Source organism: Sorex fumeus, unplaced genomic scaffold (assembly GCF_029834395.1).
Source record: "Sorex fumeus unplaced genomic scaffold, SorFum_2.1 ptg000148l, whole genome shotgun sequence".
In the NCBI taxonomy this organism is placed as follows: Eukaryota; Metazoa; Chordata; class Mammalia; order Eulipotyphla; family Soricidae; genus Sorex; species Sorex fumeus.
In genome coordinates this window covers 50,570-70,895 of record NW_026606205.1, presented here as the reverse complement: position 1 = coordinate 70,895, position 20,326 = coordinate 50,570, and the positions used below count along the sequence as shown (strand labels likewise).

General features: G+C 56.4%; 1 protein-coding gene across 1 annotated transcript; it reads left to right on the top strand.

Moving 5' to 3' along the window:
- Positions 1 to 1,243: 1,243 nt before the first annotated feature.
- TNFRSF1A (TNF receptor superfamily member 1A) lies at positions 1,244 to 19,991 on the top strand. Its single transcript, XM_056106862.1, has 10 exons — positions 1,244 to 1,543; positions 12,073 to 12,211; positions 12,665 to 12,793; positions 14,692 to 14,841; positions 15,639 to 15,717; positions 17,249 to 17,322; positions 17,428 to 17,541; positions 17,777 to 17,811; positions 18,347 to 18,632; positions 19,232 to 19,991. The coding sequence occupies exons 1-10, from the start codon at positions 1,505 to 1,507 to the stop codon at positions 19,534 to 19,536; spliced, it is 1,350 nt and encodes a 449-aa protein (XP_055962837.1). The 5' UTR covers positions 1,244 to 1,504; the 3' UTR covers positions 19,537 to 19,991.
- The last annotated feature ends 335 nt before the right edge of the window (positions 19,992 to 20,326 follow it).

The following is a 20,326-nucleotide window of genomic DNA, read 5'->3' as shown; positions in this document are numbered from 1 at the left end:
ACCCGCTGTGCTATCGCTTCAGCCCCTGGGATCATTTTTAATGGATTATTCAAAACCAGCAATACAAAACAAATGATTCAGGTCCTTGCTTTGGGGGCAGGTTTTGGGGGTCGGGGTGGAAACCTTCGAAATATGGTGGTGGGTAGGTGTGATTTAGGTGGTGGGATTGGTGTTGGGATATTAACTGTAATTAATTATTGTGAACAACTTTATAAAAATTAAATCTAAAAAGAAATACTGCTGGCTCTGTGCTCAGGGGTCACTCCTGGCAGTGCTCAGGGGATCATGCAGTAATGGGGGTTTGCATGTTCCCAGCCAGGTAGATAGTCGGTGAGAACCAGAGTATGAAATGTGTATGTGGGGTGAGGGGCAGGTGTCAGGCCCCCCCTACAGCACCCCTTCACCCCCTTGCCCTCAGGTCAGGACAGAAAGCCAAGGGATAAGGATGAGGAAGTACTCTGGGCCCAGAGAGATAACCCCAAAGGCTTAAACGCAGGCTTTGTGTGCAGAAATCCTGGGTTCAATCCCTGGAACCACACAGCCCCCCAACACTGCTGAGAGGCACCCCTTCTGAGATCCAGAAGGCGCCCCGGGAACACCCCAAAAGGAAAAGGACCAAAAGGATTCACTTGCTCTACAAGTTGAACCCTGCTTCCGTTGCTGCTGCGGTAAATCCTCAAGAAAGCGGAGATTTTGAGGGCTAGAGCAATAGCACAGCGGGTAGGCGTTTGCCTTGCACAGGGTTCAATTCCCAGCATCCCATAGGGTCCCCTGAGCACCTTCGGGAGTAATTCCTGAGTGCAGAACCAGCACGGGTGTGATCTAAAAACAAAAAAAAAGTGAGAGATTCTGGGGTGTCAATGGGGAACTCTGGGGGACCTGGGGGTCTCCAGGTCTCAGCAAGAGCTGCTCCCCCCTGGGAAAGGCTCTGAAAAGTTAGTCCTGGCCGGTGCACCCAGATGGTGCAGAATTTGGAACCCACGAACCACTCAAGGGGGAAAATGAAGGGGTGGGGGGGTGGCAGTCTGGGAGCTCCCGGGGGTCTGGCTGGGGGCAATCAGATGAGGGCCCCGAGGAGTGGGGGCCCCAAGACAGCTGGGGCCGGGCCCCTCCGTGCCTCTCCTGGGCCCCGAAGGGTTAAGCAGCCTCCGCCCTCCTCCTCCCCTCCCCGCACCTACTCTGCCTCCGCCCCCGGTTCTCTTCCTGCCATTGCAACACCCCATTCGCCCTCGCCCTCCTCCCACCTCCTCTGAACTCGGCTGAGTTTCTTCTCCCAGTCCCTCTTGGGGGGACGTGGCTGCCAGTCGCGGCCTGGGTTGGGGCTGGCGGGTGTCGGGGACCCGACCGACCGTCCCGTCTGCTCCCCGATCTCCGCGCTCCACCCCTGCGCCCTGGGGCACCTGCGTGGCCAGGGCGGGCCCTGGACTCCACGGCTGGCCCCGCCGCCACGTCCCTCGTCAGCGCCCTGATGGGGGAGTGAGCGACCCCGCTGGCCTGGCGGGTCATGGGCCTCCCCGCCGTGCCTGGCCTGCTGCTGACCCTGGTGAGTTGGGGGGACCCTGGGTGGAGGGGCTGGTGGGTGGGGAGCAGCGCCCAGGCCTGACCCGCCGCCGCCGCCGCCGCCGCCGCGGCCAGGCCGCACTTTCCAAGTTCAAGGCGGCCCCATTCATTCGCCCCAGAGTTGGCGGGAGGAGAGCAAAGGGATAAACCGAACCGAACCCGGGGGAGGTCAGCCCAGCCCCGGGGAGTTAGCTGGGGCCAGGCGGGCATTCAGGACCGGGCACCCCCACCTCCCCGCAGAGGGAGGGGGCGGAGGCGGGAGTGTTGGCAGGTGGGAAGTTCTGAGGGCCCAGCAGCCAGGATTCAGTCCAGAGCCGGCCCTGGGCAGTGGGCTGGCCCGGGCTGCTGGCCAGGGGGGGCCTGTCTGAGCAGGTCTCACTGCCGGGCTGCAGTGGGATGTGAGGGAAACGGGGAAACTGAGTCTAGGAGAGAGAGGGCTTGGCGGGCTTGGCTGGGAACCTAGTGGATTGGGGGCGGGGGCAGTGGGGTCGGGGCTTAAGGGGGGGTGGAAATGAGGTGTCCAGAAAGCCCCCTCTCTCCCACTCCCACCCCTGCCCGCCACCCCACCGTCTTCACCCACCTCTGCCTCTCCTCAGGCTCAGCCTCTTGGCAGGCAGTGAGGGGGCCCGTCTGCCACCCGCCCTTGGTGCCTGCTCCTCACCCCCCCACCCCACCCTCCACCCCCTCCTAAGGCCTCCTAAGGCCTGGGCAATATAATCCCTTGGCTTCTCCGGCCACGGTTTGGGGAAGTAGAAAGTTGTTTTCGTCACTGGAAAATGTCCCTTTCTCTGGCCTGTTCTCAACTTTTCCTCCGCGTCCCTCCCTTGGGGGTGCGGGGAGGGGGGGGGTCAGCCCCTGCTCTGAGGGCTGAGTCCCCCTCTGCCCCCACTTTCTTGGGGGATGCCCTGGGGCTCTGCCCTGCCCCTCCACATTCCTCCCTTCCCCCCTCCCCGAATCATACTTTTCTATGTGTCCCCCCAGAAATCTTCCACCGCTTGGACTTTCCCTGTTTGAAACCTTCTTCTCCCTCCATTCCTTCCTCATTCCAGACCCCCCTGCCCCGAACCCCCACGGCTTTAGACCCTAATGCCCCTGGCACCCTGAGCTCACAGCCCCATCCCTCCACTCCTCAGCCCTTCTCTTCTCTCCACCTCCCCCATTCTTCTCCGCTTCTCTCTGACCCCCCATCCAAGGGCCCTGGCATCTTCTGTCCTTTTTTTGGGGGGGTAGCGCACCCCCGTTTGGAGCCTGACTCCCTCACACGCTACTGTGATGACGCAATGCTGCCCCCCCCCACCCCTCCACCCCCAGGCTTGAGTTTCTCTTTCTCTAAAATGAACTATTTTCTCTAAAATGAACTATTTTTTTTTATATTGGCTTTTTTTGGGCTCACGCCTGGCGATGCACAGGGCTTACTCCTGCCTCTGCACTCAGGGATCACTCCTGGCAGTGTTCAGGGGACCCTATGGGATGTTGGGAATCGAACTCGGGTCGGCCGTGTGCAAGGCAAACGCCCTACCCGCCGGATGATTGAGAATTGAGAAGCTATTATGGGTGCCGTGGCAGAAGGGCTGCCCTAGTGTTGTTGAGATGTCACTCTCTGCTTTTTATTTCGCTTTCTGATTGCATTGAGGCATCGTGATTGACAAAGTTACTCATAGCGGGGTTGTAGACATACTATGTGTTCCTAGTTGGGTTGTAGACACACTGTGCTCCTGTACCAATCCCACCACCACCAGTGTCTTCTTCGCTCCGGGCTTCCGAGGTCTCCCCACCTCCCACCTTTATCTCTCCCTGTTTTAAGGGTCGGGGTGATGAGGGCCTTGGACCAAATCTTTGAGCTGTGGAATTTACCTGGTGGCCCAGGAACAGGGCTGAGGAGAGAGAAGGAACAGCTGGTGCTAGCTTTTATATGGTTAGAATTTTTTTTCTATTTTCTTTTTTTTTAAATTTTTATTTAGTGAGACACCATGAGGTACAGTTATAGACTTACAAATTTTTGTGCTTGGGTTTCAGTTATACAATGATCAAATACCCATCCCTCCACCAGTGCCCATTTCCCACCACCATGGATCCCAGTATCCCTCCCATCCCCCATCCCCCCATCGCACCCTGCCTCTATGGCAGGGCATTCCCTTTTGTTCTCTCTCTCTTATTGGGTGTTGTGGTTTGCAAAAGAGGCAATGGGTGACAATCATGTTTGGTCTATAGTCTACTTTCAGCATGCTTCTCCCATCCTGGGAGGATCCTCTCAACATATATGGTTAGAGTTTTAGGGGCCAGGAAAGAGCCTGGGGCTTGGTGCAGGTTAAAACCCAGGTGTGTGGGGGGCAGGGTTGTTTGATGTTATTTGTTTAGGGTTTGGGGGACCCCCCCGGCAGTGCTCAGAGCTTATTCTAGGCTCTGCTCCAAGGAAATCACTCCTGGCAGTGATTGGAGGACCATATGAGATAACGGGATAGAACCCAGGTTCCTCTGTGCAAGGCAAGAACCCTAACCACTGTACCCACTGTAACCACACGTTTCAGCCCCATGGGTTGGGTGTCTGGTTTATAACTTCTAAAGCTCCACTTGGGGCTGGGGTAGGGGGCTAAATTGGAGTTCTGTAAGGCCAGGGTTAGCCATCCAACTTTTTTTAAATTTTTTTGGCTTTCTGGGTCACACACAGCGATGCTCAGGGCTTCCTCTTGTCTTTGCACTCAGGAATTACTCCTGGCGGTGTTCAGGGGACCCTCTGGGATGCCGGGGATTGAAGCTGGGTGGGTCATGTGCAAGGCAGACGCCCTTCCCGCTGTGCTATCGCTCCGGCCCTATCCATCCAACTCTTCTTGATTGCTGTCCAAGCTTCTTACCATTCAGAAGGAGACACTGAGCGTTTCCTGTGTGTGTGGTGGTGGTGGAGGAGACGGGGCTGTATTCTAATACAGGAGAGAAAGGGACCGAGAGAAAAGAATCTTGCTGTTCTCCGAGAACTTACAGCCCTAAGAGGCAAGAGGACTTGCTGTGAAAAATGATTTCACAATCATCGGGAAGGAGAGAAAACAAAATTACAAAAGTGCTATGATGTGTTAACCTAGGGTGTTATTGGGAGGGAGAACCAAGGAGTGGAGAGCAGAGGGAATGGGCGTGGGTATCTTGGACTGCTTTTGTCTTTTTTAAAATTTATTTTGCTTTTTGGGTCACACCTAGTGATGCACAGGGGTTACCCCCGGCTCTGCACTCAGGAATTCCTCCTGGCTGTGCTCGGGGGACCATATGGGATGCTGGGAATCGAACCCAGGTCGGCCGTGTGCAAGGCAAGCGCCCCCTGCTCTTGTCTTTAATTTGGGGGGGGGGTGGTTACACCTAGCAATGCTCCCAGCTCTGTGCTGGCAGTTGGTCTGGCCAGGGATGCCATCTGACCTGGGGTATGCCAGCAGTGTTCAAGGCAAGTGCCTCAGTCCCTGGATGATCTCCCTGGCCCTTGCTGGTTTTTTTTTTTTTTTTGAATTGATTAGTGGAGTTTAGCTCAAGGAAACCCAGGAATGTCCCAGGTTGATGTGTGTGTGTGTGTGTGTGTGTGTGTGTGTGTATGTGTGTGTGTGTGTGTGTGTGTTTACACATTATCATGTTTCAGGGGTACTCCCTACCTGGGTCTGAGAGCCTCCAGTGAACCATCCCAATCGAGAGATCTTATGAACAGGGTGATATAGTTATCTTGGCCTTCCGGCAACCATCTGCAGAGGCTGTTACTCAAGTGGCTGAAGGAACAGGTATCACTTGGGTGAAGGAGGGAAGACATCCTGGGGGGGGGGGAAGATTTAGGGAGCATGATTCAAAGGGTTGGAACATTTGCTTTGCATACATATTTTTTCCCCCATACCCAGTGGTACTCTGGGCTTACTCATGGCTCTGTGCTCAGAGATCACTCCTGGTGGGGATTGGGGGATCGAACCTGGTTCAGCTGCTTACAAAACAAGAGCCTTACCCACTGTGCTATGGCTCCAGCCCCTGCATTCAGGAACTTTGCATTCAATTCCCAGCACAGCCTGATCCCCTGAGCACTACACCGGGAGTGCCCCCAACCTCCCCCCCACCCCCGCCGAAAAAAAGCAACTAAGATCCGGAGCTGAGATTTGGAGCTATTGGTCAGCAGATGACTAGACAGAAAGACAGAAATCAACCACCAGCACAGAGCTGGCGGCACTGCTGGGTGTAACCACCCCCACACTCGTTCCTGGAGAGGATCTGGAGAGATAGTGCGGGGCGTAAGGCACTTGCCTCATACGTGGCTGAGCCTAGTTCAAATCCCGGTGCCACATATGGTCCCCTGAGCAAAAAGTCACGAGTAATTCCTGAGCACCATTAATGGCCCAAAGGAAAGAAAGAAAGAAAGAAAGAAAGAAAGAAAGAAAGAAAGGAAGAAAGAAAGAAGAAAGGAAGGGAGGAAAGAGAAAAAGAGAAAGAAGAGTCAGGAGACTTGTGAGGGAGGAGGGAGAGGGCCTTTATGTCGGGAGTGGTGTCCAGAAGAGCTGACTTTTGTTGGAGTAGAAGGACCATGTTGAGGGACGATGAGAAATAAAAACAAGTCAGGGAGACGCTCAGTGGGTTGAGTTCGGGCTCTGCATGTGGGAGGTCCGAGTTCAGCCCCCTGCACCGCATGGCTCCCTGCCCACCCCCCACCCCCCAGTCCTAAGCTCAGTTCTGCTTGAGCTTATTTTGGGAGTGAGTTGCCATACTCAGCAGTGCTCAGGGTCTACTCCTGGTTCTGGGCTCAGGGATCAGCCCTGGTGGGCTTGGGGGACCCTATGCGGGTGCCAGGGATTGAAGCTGGGTCGTCACGTGCAAGGCGAGAGCCCTTCTGCTGTACTCTCTCTCCGGCCCCAGCCCACAAGTTCTGGGCAGGAGGTTGCCCCCAGAACCCCTGGTGTGGCCCCCAAACCAAAAGAAGATTGTAGAGATGGAGGGAAGTGATAAAGAATCTTGAATGTGTTCCAGTGGAGGAAGTCACTCATTCAATCACCCACTCACTCATTCACTCATTCATTTACTCCTTCACTCACTCACTCAGTTCCTCACTCATTCAATCACCCACTCACTCATTCACTCATTCATTTACTCCTTCACTTACTCAGTTCCTCACTCATTCAATCACCCACTCACTCATTCACTCATTCATTTACTCCTTCACTCACTCACTCAGTTCCTCACTCATTCACTCACTCACTCACTCACTCAATCATTAGTCTCCCAATCATTCATTTACTTATTCATTTACGCACTCATTTGTTCATTCACTCATTCACTAACTTATTCACTCATTCAATCACTCACTCACTCATTCACTCATTCATTTACTCCTTCACTCACTCACTCAGTTCCTCACTCATTCACTCACTCACTCACTCACTCACTCACTCACTCAATCATTAGTCTCCCAATCACTCATTTACTTATTCATTTACGCACTCATTTGTTCATTTACTCATTCACTAACTCATTCACTCATTCAATCACTCACTCACTCATTCACTTACTCCTTCACTCACTCACTCAGTTCCTCACTCATTCACTCACTCACTCACTCAATCATTAGTCTCCCAATCACTCATTTACTTATTCATTTACGCACTCATTTGTTCATTCACTCATTCACTAACTCATTCACTCATTCATTCATTCACTCATTCACGCACTCATTCATTCACTCTTTCATCCATTCACTTATTCACCCACTCATTCATTCACTAACTCATCCACTCATTCGCTCATTCATTCACTCCTTCATTCCTTCATTCTCTCATTCACCCACTCATTCGTTCACTCTTTCATCCATTCACTTATTCACCCACTCATTCATTCACTAACTCATCCACTCATTCGCTCATTCATTCACTCCTTCATTCCTTCATTCTCTTATTCACCCACTCATTCGTTCACTCTTTCATCCATTCACTTATTCACCCACTCATTCATTCACGAACTCATCCACTCACTCATTCATGCATTCACTGATTCACTCACTCATTCGCTCACTCGCCCACTCATTCATTCACTCATCCATGCATTCACTCATTCATTCACTTGCTCACTCATTCATACATTCATCAACAATTCTCTGAGGGCATACTGTGCCCGGAACAGTGCCCAGAAGACTCATTTGGGATGTCTGTAGTGCGTCTTCCAGGAGGACGTGAGGAGTGGCAGTGATGTGCAGGGTCACGCCCTGAAGAGGAAGATTCTCACGCAGAGAAGAGCAAGTGGAAGCCTGAAGGGAGATAAGAACTGTACAGGAAAGAGGCTGGTGGCTGACAGTTGCAAGAAACCAGGTGTGAGGCAACAAAGGATGGAGAAGGCTGCCGGGCCCCAGGGGAGGGACAGGCACAACATGGGGCAGGCTGACTGCCATCGAGGGAGATGACCAAGGCCAGGGTCTGGGCGTTGACACCAAGTGTGACATTCCTAGAATCCCAGGTCAATTCCCTTTGGGGCATGTGAAGGGTCCGTGGGGCCCAGGGGATGGCCCAAGGGAAACGGGTCTCCAACAGGATAGAGCAGAGCTTCCTTTTGTTTTGGGTCATACTCAAATCATATCATGTCTATCATAGGTAACATCAAAGCCTTTGAAACTCTGCTTTAGGAGTGATAGCACAGCGGGTAGGGCGTTTGCCTTGCACGCGGTCGACACGGCCGACCTGAGTTCGATTCCTCCGCCCCGCTCGGAGAGCCCGGCAAGCTACCGAGAGTATCTCGCCCACATGGCAAAGCCTGGCAAGCTGCCCGTGATGTATTCGATACGCCAAGCACAGTAACAACAAGTCTCACAATGTTGCCGGGCCCAGTCGAGCAAATCGATGAACAACGGGAGGACAGTGACAGTGACAGTCATAATCAGGATGCTCAGGACTTACTCCTAGCAGTGCTCAGGGGACCGTATGGGGTGCCGGGGATCGAACCCAAATCAGTCACAGGCAAGGCAAACGCCCTGCCCGCTATAACTCTCCCTCCTAATGCAAAGGGTTTCAAAGGCGTTGCTGTTACCTATGATAGAGGTTACAGACATCTCCAAAGGAGCGAAGGAAACCTGGATTCTCAAGAGAGAAACACTTGTCAGATGCCTTTAGGGAGAGAGAGGGAATGTGTGTGTGTGTGTGTGTGTGTGTGTGTGTGTGTGTGTGTGTTTGTATACATGCATGCATGGGAAGGTGGGGGAGGGCTTAAGAGCACTTTCTTGGACAGAAATATGCTTTTGGGGGGGCGTGGTGGTGGTGGTGGGGGGACACCGTCTCCCCCCATTTCTCTTTGGGAACTACTGGTCTTACCGGGAGACAGATCACACACTAGATCTGCCCACAAGCCAGTTCTGAGTGCTGAGAGATTTACCCACGAGGTGAGACACTGATCCGCCAACCATGATCCTCTCTGATCTCTCATCTCTCAGAGTTTATGGTCTATTTGGGGAGATCCTATCTGCCTACCCCCCAGATAATTATGTGATGATAAGAAGCCCAATGAGAGATAAAGTTAATTCATGTCATTAACGTTCACAGGGGGGCGCTGAGCTGAACAGCTGAACGTTCACAGGGGGGCTGAGCTGGCGCTTAATGAGCTGGGGTGGGGACGTCATTAGCCCAGGGCTGTGGGGGAGGGAGGGGGTGCTCAGGGTGGCCTCTGGCAGGAGACCTGGCTCCCCCAAGATCTTGACATTTAGTTGAGGGGGGGGGAGACATTTGAAACCGTAGGAGGCAGGCGCCCGGGTCAGTGTCGCTTCTGTCTCTGGCCCAGCTCTGGCATCCTTGCACAGGAAGTCACACTTAAAGGCCTCCTGAGGCGGAAATTGTGGGGAGCTGGAGGGGGCAGGCCACCCCCTCAACTGTCTCTCACAGGCCCTCCCTGCCTTCCGGCTGTGACCCCACTCCACCCACGCCACGTGAGAGCCGCTCAGGCTGAGGTCCCCGTGCCTTTTCTGGGGACCATGGTGCCAACCCCCGGTGCCTACAGATGTGGTGTGTGGGTGGCGGGGCCCACAGCCCTGAAGGGTCAGAGGCTTGGGGGCCCTGCTGGGGGGTGTCTGGGAAGTTCTGCTGCTCTCTGCCCTCACTTCTCATTCCTGGAAGTGGAGGCCCCGAGGGCCCGAGTACCCCGGCACCAGTACCCACACACCTCAGCTTTTTCCTGAGCTGCCAGGGGGGCTGGGGGCAGGCTCAGAATCGGTCTTGTTTCCGGCAGATGATCTGGGCTCCCCAGGGAGGTGTGTGTCCCCTACCAACACCCCCCCCCCTTCCCCTTCCCTACCCAATCCGATCCAACTGGCCAGAACCAGCCAGGCTGTGGGAATGTGGTGAAACCCAGGCCAGGGCAGGCCTGGGTTTGCTTCTTTCTGGAACTGGGGAGTGTCAGGGGGCTGGTGTGGGAACCCGGAGACCTGGGTTATCTGCGGGGGGGGTGGGGGGTGGGGGGGGGGACTGGCAGGAGAGGGGGAGGAGGAGGAGGAGGAGGGAGGAGGAGGAGGAGGAGGAGGAGGAGGGGGGAGAGGAGGAGGAGGAGGAGAGGAGAGGAGGGGAGGGAAAGGGAGGGGAAGGGAGGACTTTGGGAGGGGGAGGAGGAGGGGGGGGAGGAGGAGGAGCAGCTGGGGTGGGGCTCATGAAGGATGGGGCAGTAGGGGGGATGGTCAGTGAACTGGGGAGAGGAAGCCAGGGCTTGGGGAGGCTTCCCTTTGGGGACCCCATTTCCCACTTCCCGAAGAAAATCGGGCCAAGTGGGACAGGGGTGCAAGGCCTGATGGGGGGCCACGGAGTGGGGGTTGGTTCCAGTCTTTCTGCTGACTCATGGACCCCTGAGGCGCTGGGGAAGCTTCTGGTTCTTCCTTCTCCCCCTCCCTTAGCGATTCCCCCCCACCCCACACCCCACCCCATACCCCAGGCCTGAGTCACTGGGCGGGGCTGCTGGAAGAGGTCTCCCCTTTCCCCGGATCTCCTTAACCCCCGAGGTGCTGAAGGTGTGGGGGACACGTGCGCAGGACAGGGGGTGTGTGTGTATGTGTGTGTGTGTGTGGGGGGGGTGTTTCCTCCTCCCCCACACAAGCTTATTCCTCAAAAGGCCAGAGGTCGCTGAAAGATGTTTTCGCTCCCCCTGGCCTTTCAAGACAATCCAGAACCGGAGGCCCCCCTCCCCTGGAAACCTCTCTGGAACTGGGGGTTCCAAGCAGGATTGCCTCCCTTGGGTGGGGTGGGGTGGGGAGCCACTTTTTCATGATTGGGAAGTTCTTCCCAGAACTACCGTCAGAGGCTTCCCTGTTGCTTTGGGGGTGCTGGTGCGGGGGACTGGCCTAGGAGTGGGGGAGGGGCGGGGGAGCACGGGGAGGGGAGAGCGGTGTTGGTCTGTTGCTCTGTGCGACGGCCCCGCTGTGGCCTTGGCTTTGGGGCAGCAGCACTGAGGCGCCTCCGACCCCATGGTGGGGACTCAGGGGTGACCCACCTGTCTGCTGGAGATCGGGGTGCTGTTTGGAAGCCCTCCTGTTGCGTGGGGGCTTATGTGGCCTGATTCACCTACTGCTTCCCACGTCAGGCGTCAGGCTCAGGCATGCTCTCGAGTCTCTCCCTGGCTCCCCCCCCTCCTACCCGGCGCCCACTCTGGTTTCTTGGGTTTTTTACCCCTTTTACACTGTGTCTTATCACAGCAGGGCGGGGCGTCTGCCTTGCACGTTGCTAGTTGCTAAACGCAGTTCGATCCCCAACACTCCATATGGCCCCTGAGCACAGGAGCAGGAATGAAGGAGCACGGCCAGGTGTGGCCCCCAGACAAAACAAATCCAAAGTCCTCCTTTCCCTCCACCCCAACCCCCCCTCGCCCCCCAACACTCAGGCAGCTGCAGTGCAGGAGGGCAGGCGGCGCTGAGGTCACCTGCCAGTTCCCAGTCCCCAAACCAGTCCTGGGAAGGACGGGAGGGACAAATGTGTGTACAGGACAGGAGAGGGCAGTGAGGGGCCGAAGGTGCGGGGGCCGAGAGGGCCGAGCTGGGAAGAGGAAGGCAGGGGGTGGGAGGCTGCACCCACAGCGGGCAGAGCTGGGACTTGCTTCCTATTCCAGTGCTCGTCCTCCCCCTCCCCTCCCCCTCTTCCACCCTCCCCCTCCCACCGTCCTCCCCATCCCAACATGGTCCTCCCCCTCCCTTCCCATCACCCTCCCTCTCTCCTCCCCCTCCCACCCTCCCCCTCCCACCGTCCTCCCCATCCCAACATAGTCCTCCCCCTCCCCTCCCACCACCCTCCCTCTCCCCTCCCCCTCCCACCCTCCCCCTCCCACCGTCCTCCCCATCCCAACTCAGTCCTCCCCCTCCCCTCCCCGTCCGCTCCCTCTCCCTCCGTCCTTCCCATTCCACCTCAGTCCTCCCCCCCACTGTCCTCCCCCTCCCACCTTCTCCCCCTCCCGCCACCATCCTCCCCCCCTCGTCCTCCCCTCCCCCTTCTGCCATCCTCCCCCTTCCGCCGTCCTCCCGCTCCTGATGGCTTCTCTGTTCTGGACTCCCCCCAGGTGCTCCAGGCTCTGCTGGTGGCAGTACAGTTCCCAGGGGCTACTGGACAGAACCCGGAGAATAAAGGCAACTCCTGTCCCCCAGGAAAATATGTCCACCCTGAAAATAACACCATCTGCTGTACCATGTGCCATAAAGGTCAGAAAAATGGGGAACAGGGACTCTCTCCGTCCCGGGTTTCTGCTTCTTCGTTTTTTTTTTTTTCAAAAAAAATAGATTTTTAAAAAAAATCTTGGGCTCCCCAAACCTACATTTGTCACCTCTACCAGGAAGTTGTCCCTTCTTTCCCCTCCTGAGGGGTTGGGGGTGGCCTGGCGTCCCTCTGTCTGTTCTTGGAGTTGGGGGCTGCCTCTGCTCTTCCACACCCCTCCCCCTCCCCCTTACCCCCAACACAGGAACCTTCTTTTTTTGGGGGGGAGCTTTTTGGGTCACACCCAGCGATGCTCAGGGGTCAGTCCTGGCTCATACACTCAGGAATTACTCCTGGTGGTGCTCGGGGGACCATACGGGATGCCGGGGATTGAACCCCGGGTGGGCCGCATGCAAGGCAAACGCCCTACCTGCTGGACTATCGCTCCGGCCCCCTCACAGGAACCTACTTGAAGACTCACTGTGAGAACTCTTGGATGAGCACGGGATGTGCGCCCTGTGCAGAGGGAACCTACATGGCCCAGCAGAACTTCCAGCAACGGTGCCTCAGCTGTTCCCGGTGCCGAAAAAGTGAGTCTATGCTGAGGGGAGGACTGGGAGCAGGATGCGTGTGGGCCCGGGCTCTTTATGTTGGTTGGTTGGTTGGTGGGTTTTTGTGTTTTGTGGGGGATAATCCCTGAGATGCTTATTTAGATGGTAATAACCATTTTTAGTTATTTATCCAAAAAAAAAAGATCTCGAGATGCTGTGATTTACAGTATTGCTAGTGATGGCTTCACGCACACATTATTCTAGTACCACATACACAAATAGTGCCCACTTCTCTCCCCCAAGGTCTAATGGCCTCCAGTTTCAGCCCCTCCCTAAGTCTAGTTCTTTCTTTTCTTTCTTTTTTTTTTTTTTTTTTTTTTGCTTTTTGGGTCACACCCGGCAATGCACAGGGGTTACTCCTGGCTCATGCACTCAGGAATTGCTCCTGGCGGTGCTCAGGGGACCATATGGGGTGCTGGGAATCGAACCTGTGTCAGCCATGTTGGCTGCGTGTAAGGCAAACGCCCTACCCACTGTGCTATCGCTCCAGCCCCTCCAAGCCTAGTTCTTGAACCCATTGTTCAGTTGAGTTGTCTGCCGGGAGCCAGAATGTCAGTACAGCCTGACCTGCGATTTAAGAACTAATCTCTTCTTGGAAAAAAAATGTTAAAATACATTGTGTAAATTTCTGAGCTATGCCCGGGAGAAGTCCCATGAGCTCACCGTTAAGGCTCACACCATGATTTATTGCATATCTGCCTGCTTTGTTAATCCCCCATTTTGCCCACTTCTTCATGTAATCAATTATAAAAGGCTAGCTTGGGAGAGGTAAATTTGGAGCTTGATCAGAGTCTTGCCTTGCTCCCATTCTTCTGTTTCTCTCTTTTTTCTCACTCGCACACCTTCTCCGGGTTATTTACGTTGACTAGTCCCGTGGGCCGGGGCAGATGTCTTGCTGTTTTCTAACATGTATTTTTTTTATTTGTTTGTTTTCTGTTTTGCTTTTTGGGTCACACCTGACAATGCTCGGGAATTATTCCTGACTCTGCACTCAGGAATTACTCCTGGACCATATGGAATGCTGGAGATGGAACCTGGGTTGGCCACATGCAAAGCAAACGCCCTCCCCACTGTGCTATCACTCCGGCCCTCTTACGTGTATTTTTATTTCTTGTTTGTTTGGGGGCCACACCCAGCAATGCTGCACTCAGGGATCACTCCTGGCAGGGTTTGTGGGACCGTATGAGATACAGGGAATCGAACATGGGTCATCCACATGCAAGGCAAGCACCTTACCCACTGTACTATGATTCTGTCCCCCCCCCGCCCCCAAACTCCCTTCATAGAGTGTATCTGCTGTTGTTGTTTTGGGGTCACATCCGGGGGTATTCAGGGGTTTACTTCTGACTCAGCACTCAGGAATTATTCCTGGCAGTGCTCCGGGGACTATATGGGATGCCGGGGATTGAACCCGGCTCGGCCGCCTGCAAGGGAAATGCCCTATCCACTATACTGTTGTCACTCCGGCCCTACAGTTCATCTTTAAAGACCCCATATGCGAGTGAGCGATCACTGTGTGTCTGTCCCTCTCCTTCCAACTCACTTCACTCAACACGATCCCCTCCAGTTTCATCCACGGAGCGACAAATTGCAGGATTTTTATTCTTTCTTTCAGCTGCAGAATATTTTTTTGTGTATAGGAACTTGGCCATGCGGGCGTGTGTGTGTGTGTGTGTGTGTGTGTGTGTGTGTGTGTGTGTATGGAGTTGTCAGCAGGTGTGTGCGTGAGCGTGCCTGGGACCGAGAATGTCCTGGGCACAGTGTGGTGGGAATGTCTGGAGGAGGGTTGTATGTCTTGGAGGGACCCAGGACAAGCAGGGATGCTCTGGGGACCCAGGGAGGCGGCTCACTCCTGTCTCCTGTCCTTCCCTTCCCAGACCTGAGGCAGGTGGAGATTTCTGCTTGCACTGCATACCAGGACACTGTGTGCGGCTGTGGGCCCAACCAGTACCGCGTCCACTCGGGATTGGATCTTTTCCTCTGCAAGAACTGCAGCCCCTGTCTCAACGGCACTGTCTATATCCCCTGTGAGTACCCCGTCCCTCCCTGCCCCCCGCCCGGCTCCCCACCTTTCTGCACTTCCTTCTCTCTCCTGGATCTGGTCCACAACACCCTCCCGGCCCTTCCTCCCTCTGGGGTCCTGCCATGTGTGTGTGTGTGTGTGTGTGTGTGTGTGTGTGAGAGAGAGAGAGAGTGTGTGAGAGTGTATGTGTGTGTGAGTATGTATGAGTGTGTGTGAGCGTGTGAGTGTATGTGTGTGTATGAGTGTGTGGAGTGTATGTGTGTGTGAGTGTATGAGTGTGTGTGATTGTGTGTGAGTGTATATGTGTGAGTGTATGTGAGTTTATGTGTGTGAGTGTATGTGTGTGAGACTGTCTGAGTGTGTGAGTGTATGTGTGTGTACATGTGTGTGTGAGAGTGTGTGTGTGAGAGTGTATGTGTGTGAGTATGTACAAGTGTGTGTGAGCGTGTGAGTGTATGTGTGTGAGTGTGTGTGAGTGTGTGGAGTGCATGTGTGTATGAGTGTATGAGTATGTGTGATTGTGTGAGTGTATATGTGTGAGTGTGTGTGAGTTTATGTGTGAGTATGTGTGTGTGAGAGTGTATGTGTGAGTGTGTGAGACTGTATGAGTGTGTGTGAGTGTATGTGTGTACATGAGTATGTGTGTGTGTATGTGTGTGAGTGTGTGTGTTTGTGTGAGTGTGTGTGTGTGAGTGTGTGTATGTGTGTGTGAGTGTATGTGTACGTGTGTGAATGTGTGTGTGTGCGTGCACACATGCCGACCCTTCAGCTAAGCTGCCTTCATTGTGTCTCCTCCTACAGGTGGGGAAAATCAGGACACGGTCTGCAACTGCCATGCAGGGTTCTACCTGAAGAAGAGTAAGTGCGAGTCCTGTGCTAAGTGAGTACCGATCTTGGTTGCCTGGCAGCTGGACCTGGGGTGGTGCATGGTATGTGGTGGGGGCAGGGTGGGGTGACTCTGGGTGAAACCACCGGCAGGGTGTGGGAGACACCCCAGGGGCTCTGTCTCCGTCTGACGGTATGGTGAGGGCCAGCCCCTCTCCCCACCTCCTCGTTCCTCAAATCTCTCTCTTTTGGTTACATCTGGTGATTCTCAGGGCTTACTCCTGGCCCTGTGCTAAGGGATCACTTAGCACAGATCACCCGAAATCACTCCTGGTGGGCTCAGGGGACCATATGGGATTCCAGGGGTTGAACCCAGATGGGCTGCCTGCAAGGCAAGCACCTTAGCTGCTGTACTGTGGCTCAGGTCCTTTGTCAAATGGTGTGTGTGTGTGTGTTTGTGTGTGTGTGTGTGTTGCTGGGAGTCAAACCCAGGGCCTCATGCATATGAGGTGAATTCTGTGCCCCAAAGTTATCTCCCTGACTCCTTCCTGTTCAGACCTTAAGGAGGTTTGGGGGTGCAGGCTGCTACCTTGAGGACTTGGGCATCTGGTCCTGGCCCAGTGGCCCACTCTGGTTCAGTAGTGCCACACCAGACATCTGACATGTTCTGTGTCATGCATGACATAGCTGGGTTTTTTGTTTTTGTTTTGTTTTGTTTTTTTTTTTTTGCTTTTTAGGTCACACCCGGCAATGCACAGGGGTTACTCCTGGCTCTGTGCTCAAGAATTACCCCTGGCGGTGCTCAGGGGACCATATGGGATGCTGGGAATTGAACCCGGGTAGGCCGCGTGCAAGGCAAATGCCCTACCCGCTGTGCTGTTGCTCCAGCCCCCATAGCTGGGTTTTACCTGCACGCACCGTGAGCGTGTGTGTGTGTGTGTGTGTGTGTGTCCACAAGCACCTTTGAGATCAATTTCCATTCGAAAATGAAACGAGTCTGAGATGGGCTGAAGTCTCCATCAATTCCTCTGCTCTGCTCTCCATTCCTCTCCATCAATTCCATAGACGGGTTTCATTTCCGTTTGATCAAGAGGGAGACTTGGTACTTGTTAAACCAAGAACTTCCAGCAGCGGGTGTTTTTGCTTTTTTCCTTTTGGGCTGTGTTTTTCTCATGCATAATGCCAACTCCCACCCCCATCCACTTCACCCGTGCTATTTCTTCTTTTATTTATTTTTTGCTTTTTTTGGGGGGGTCACACCCAGTGATGCTCAGGGGTTACTCCTGGCTCTGCACTCAGGAATCACTCCTGGCGGTGCTCGGGGGGACCATATGGGATGCTGGGGATCGAACTTGGGTTGGCCACGTGCAAGGCAAACGCCCTACCCGCTGGACTATCGCTCCAGTCCCTCTTCTTTTATTTTTATTGAATTTTTTTTTTTTTTTTTTAGTTTTTGGGCCATGTCTGGCTTGTGCTCAGGGGACCGTGTGCAGTGCCAGGGATCAAACCTGGGTCAGCCACATGCAAGGCAGTTGACTCAGTTCCTGTCCTATCTCTTTGGCCCAACCACTGTTTTCTTGTCATAGCTGTAAGAACAACTCAGACTGTGTGAAGCTGTGCCTGAACCCATTAAATGAGGTTCTTCAACCTGAGGACAAAGGTGAGTGGAGCAGAAACAGCTCATTAACCACGGGCCTCTCCTGTCCCCTTCCGTAGCCCTAGCCAGCCTGCCCGCCCCTCTGACCGCCACCCCCTTTGTGTCCAGGCACTGAGGTGCTGCTGCCGCTGGTCATCTTCTTCGGCCTCTGCCTCTTGTTCCTCCTCTCCTTTGTGCTCCTGTGCCGCCTTCCCCGGTGGAAATCCAAGCTGGCCTCCATGGGTGAGTGGACACTGCAGCAGGCGGGGCAGGGGACCGTGCGGGGTGGGAGGACGGAAGAGTGTGACACGCAGAGAAGGAAATGGTGAACCCATCACACTGCAAAGGGGGGTGTATGTAGTCCCTGGGGCCGCCTAGGCCCTGAAGCATGGAACCGCAAGTCCCCAAGAGCACCGGCTCTCTGGTCCCGGGCTGAGACAGGAAGTGACGTCACTCACACAGTTTCTTTGTCTTACAGTTTGTCCTCAAAAACTATCCACTCCTATCAAAGAGGTAAGAGGGAGCCCTTCACCTCACCCCCATTTCCCTTAAGGGTCCTTTGGGAATGATGCCTGCAATTCCCAGCTGCCCCTCACTCATCTGTCACCCTTGGGTTCCTCCCCCCCACCCCCATTCTCTCTAGTCCCCGTGGTTTTCAACCGCTGGTCCCTGTGGACCCGTGTGGTTTGGCAGGTGTAGGAAGGTTGGAAACTTCTGGTCTGCCGCAATGGTCTATAACTGCTGGTCTGGGCCGGGCTGCAGGCGCCAACAGGGTCAAGAAAGTAGCCTGGGCGAATTGTCCAGCAGGCAGAGGGTCAACCTTAAACCTGGCTTGGTCTGGGTTCCATCCCTGGCACCTCCCAGTGGTCCCTCGAACCCCTCCAGGAGTGATCCCTGAGCGCAGAGTCAGGAGTCCCTGCTGAGGGTGTCCCAAAAGAAAATCCAAGCTGGAAAAGGCTGCGTTTAGCCCCAAGGCGTGATTCAGGCAGGGGTGGGGGGTGGGGGGTTCTCTCTCACCCCTGCCCAGGCTGCGCCTTTTCTCTTTCAGGGGGAGCCTGATACCGGGAAGTTTGGGCCAGGCGGCCCTTATTCTTCCCCCACCTTCAGCCCCATCCCCACTTTCCCCTCGCCAAATTCTGAAAACTGGCCCCACTTCGGACCACCCGCGAGGGAGACGGCCCCGACCCTGCTGAAGGCCGCCCTCACCCCCGTCCCGGGGTCACCGGACCCCAGCCCAGGCCCCAGCTCCTGCCTCCTGCCAAAGCGGGAGGAGGGGGCCCCGCTGCCGCCGCCGCCGCCGCCGCCGCCGCCACCGCCGCAGCCGCGCCCAGACGGTGAGTTGGCCGGGGCGCACGCACGGGGAGCAGGGTCAGGAGCGCGGGGGGCGCACGCACGGGGAGCGGACGGGCAGGGGCGCAGGGGGCGCGCTCGCGGGGAGCGGGTGGGCAGGGGTGCGGGGGGCGCGCTCGCGGGGAACAGGAGGGCAGGGGCGCGGGGCGCACGCACGGGGAGCGGACGGGCAGGGGCGCAGGGGGCGCGCTCGCGGGGAACTGGAGGGCAGGGGCGCGGGGCGCACGCGCCGGGAGCAAGGTCAGGAGCGCGGGGGGCGCACGCACCGGGAGCGGGTGGGCAGGAGCGCGGGGGGCGCGCTCGCGGGGAACAGGAGGGCAGGGGCGCGGGGCGCACGCACGGGGAGCAGGATCAGGAGCGCGGGGGGCGCACACACGGGGAGCGGGCGGGCAGGGGCGCGGGGGTCGCGCTCGCGGGGAACGGGAGGGCAGGGGCGCGGGGCGCACGCACGGGGACCAGGGTCAGGAGCGCGGGGGGCGCACGCACCGGGAGCGGGTGGGCAGGGGCGCGGGGGGCGCGCTCGCGGGGCTGCCCCCCTCCCCACCCCGCTCACCGCCCGCCCCGCCGCCCCTCCTCCGCCCAGACCCCGCGATGCTGTACGCCGTGGTGGACGGCGTGCCCCCGACGCGCTGGCGGGAGTTCGTGCGGCGGCTGGGCCTGAGCGAGCACGAGATCGAGCGTCTGGAGCTGCAGAACGGGCGCTGCCTGCGCGAGGCGCACTACAGCATGCTGGCGGCCTGGAGGCAGCGCACGCCGCGCCACCTGGCCACCCTGGAGCTGCTGGGCAAAGTGCTCTGCGACATGGACCTGCGGGGCTGCCTGGAGGACATCCAGGAGGCGGTGGCAGGCGCCGCCCCTGGCGCGCCCGCGCCCCGGCCTCCCCGGTGAGGCCACGCCCCCGCCCCCCTGGGCGCTACCTCTTCGTGCAGTTTGGGGCGGCGGGGCAGCTCATCATCTCCCCCCTCCTCCACAAGGACAGTGCAAAAAAGACTCCCCCGCACCCGGGAACCGCCTCCCGGAAGGGCCTCGGAGGGGCAGGCATCAGTTGGGTACCACTGGGTGCCAGTTCCTCACTGTACATAGCTTTACTCAGCGGCCCGAGTGCGTGTGTGTGTGTGTGTGTGTGTGTGCGCGCGCGCGCGCGTGTGTCTGAATTCACCCCGAAACCCTGGTCGTGGCTGCTGGGATACTTAGATTTCCAGCCCCCAGCACTGGGAGCCATTCAGGGTTGGCCCCTCGGGCTGGCCCTCGATTCCTTCTCACAGTGGGCCAGCAACGTTGGCGTCCCTCGATTGTACCGTTACAGTCTTTTCTGTGTTACACTAATAAAAACCGACACATCTTTTGCCCTCGGCCTGGACAAGCGGCCGGTGACTGGAGGCGGGGTTGGAATTGTCCCGGGGGTCCGAGGGCCAGCAAGGAAAGGCAAGGCCGGTCTTACTTTGCGTGTGTTTGGGTTTTATTTGCCACACTCTGTGGTGATGTGGGTCCGGGTGCAGAGCGCGTGCTCCGTCCCAGGCCGGGGAGCCGTGTTCTTTTAGGAAAACACTCAAAACCCTGGGAGCTGGGCTCCTGGATGGAGGGAGTGGGGGGTGTGGGAGGCCAGGCCTGGGACCCCCGCGGGTGGCTGGGAACAGCCCCGCCCCCCCGCCCGCCTCCCCCCAGCTCTCTCCGCCTG

Bases quoted from the DNA above. Each gene is read 5' to 3' on its own strand.
- TNFRSF1A (XM_056106862.1), top strand. From the start codon at position 1,505: ATGGGCCTCCCCGCCGTGCCTGGCCTGCTGCTGACCCTG. The intron at 12,794-14,691 runs GTGAGTCTATGC...TTCCCTTCCCAG, and splicing joins CTGTTCCCGGTGCCGAAAAA to ACCTGAGGCAGGTGGAGATT. The intron at 17,812-18,346 runs GTAAGAGGGAGC...TTTCTCTTTCAG, and splicing joins TATCCACTCCTATCAAAGAG to GGGGAGCCTGATACCGGGAA.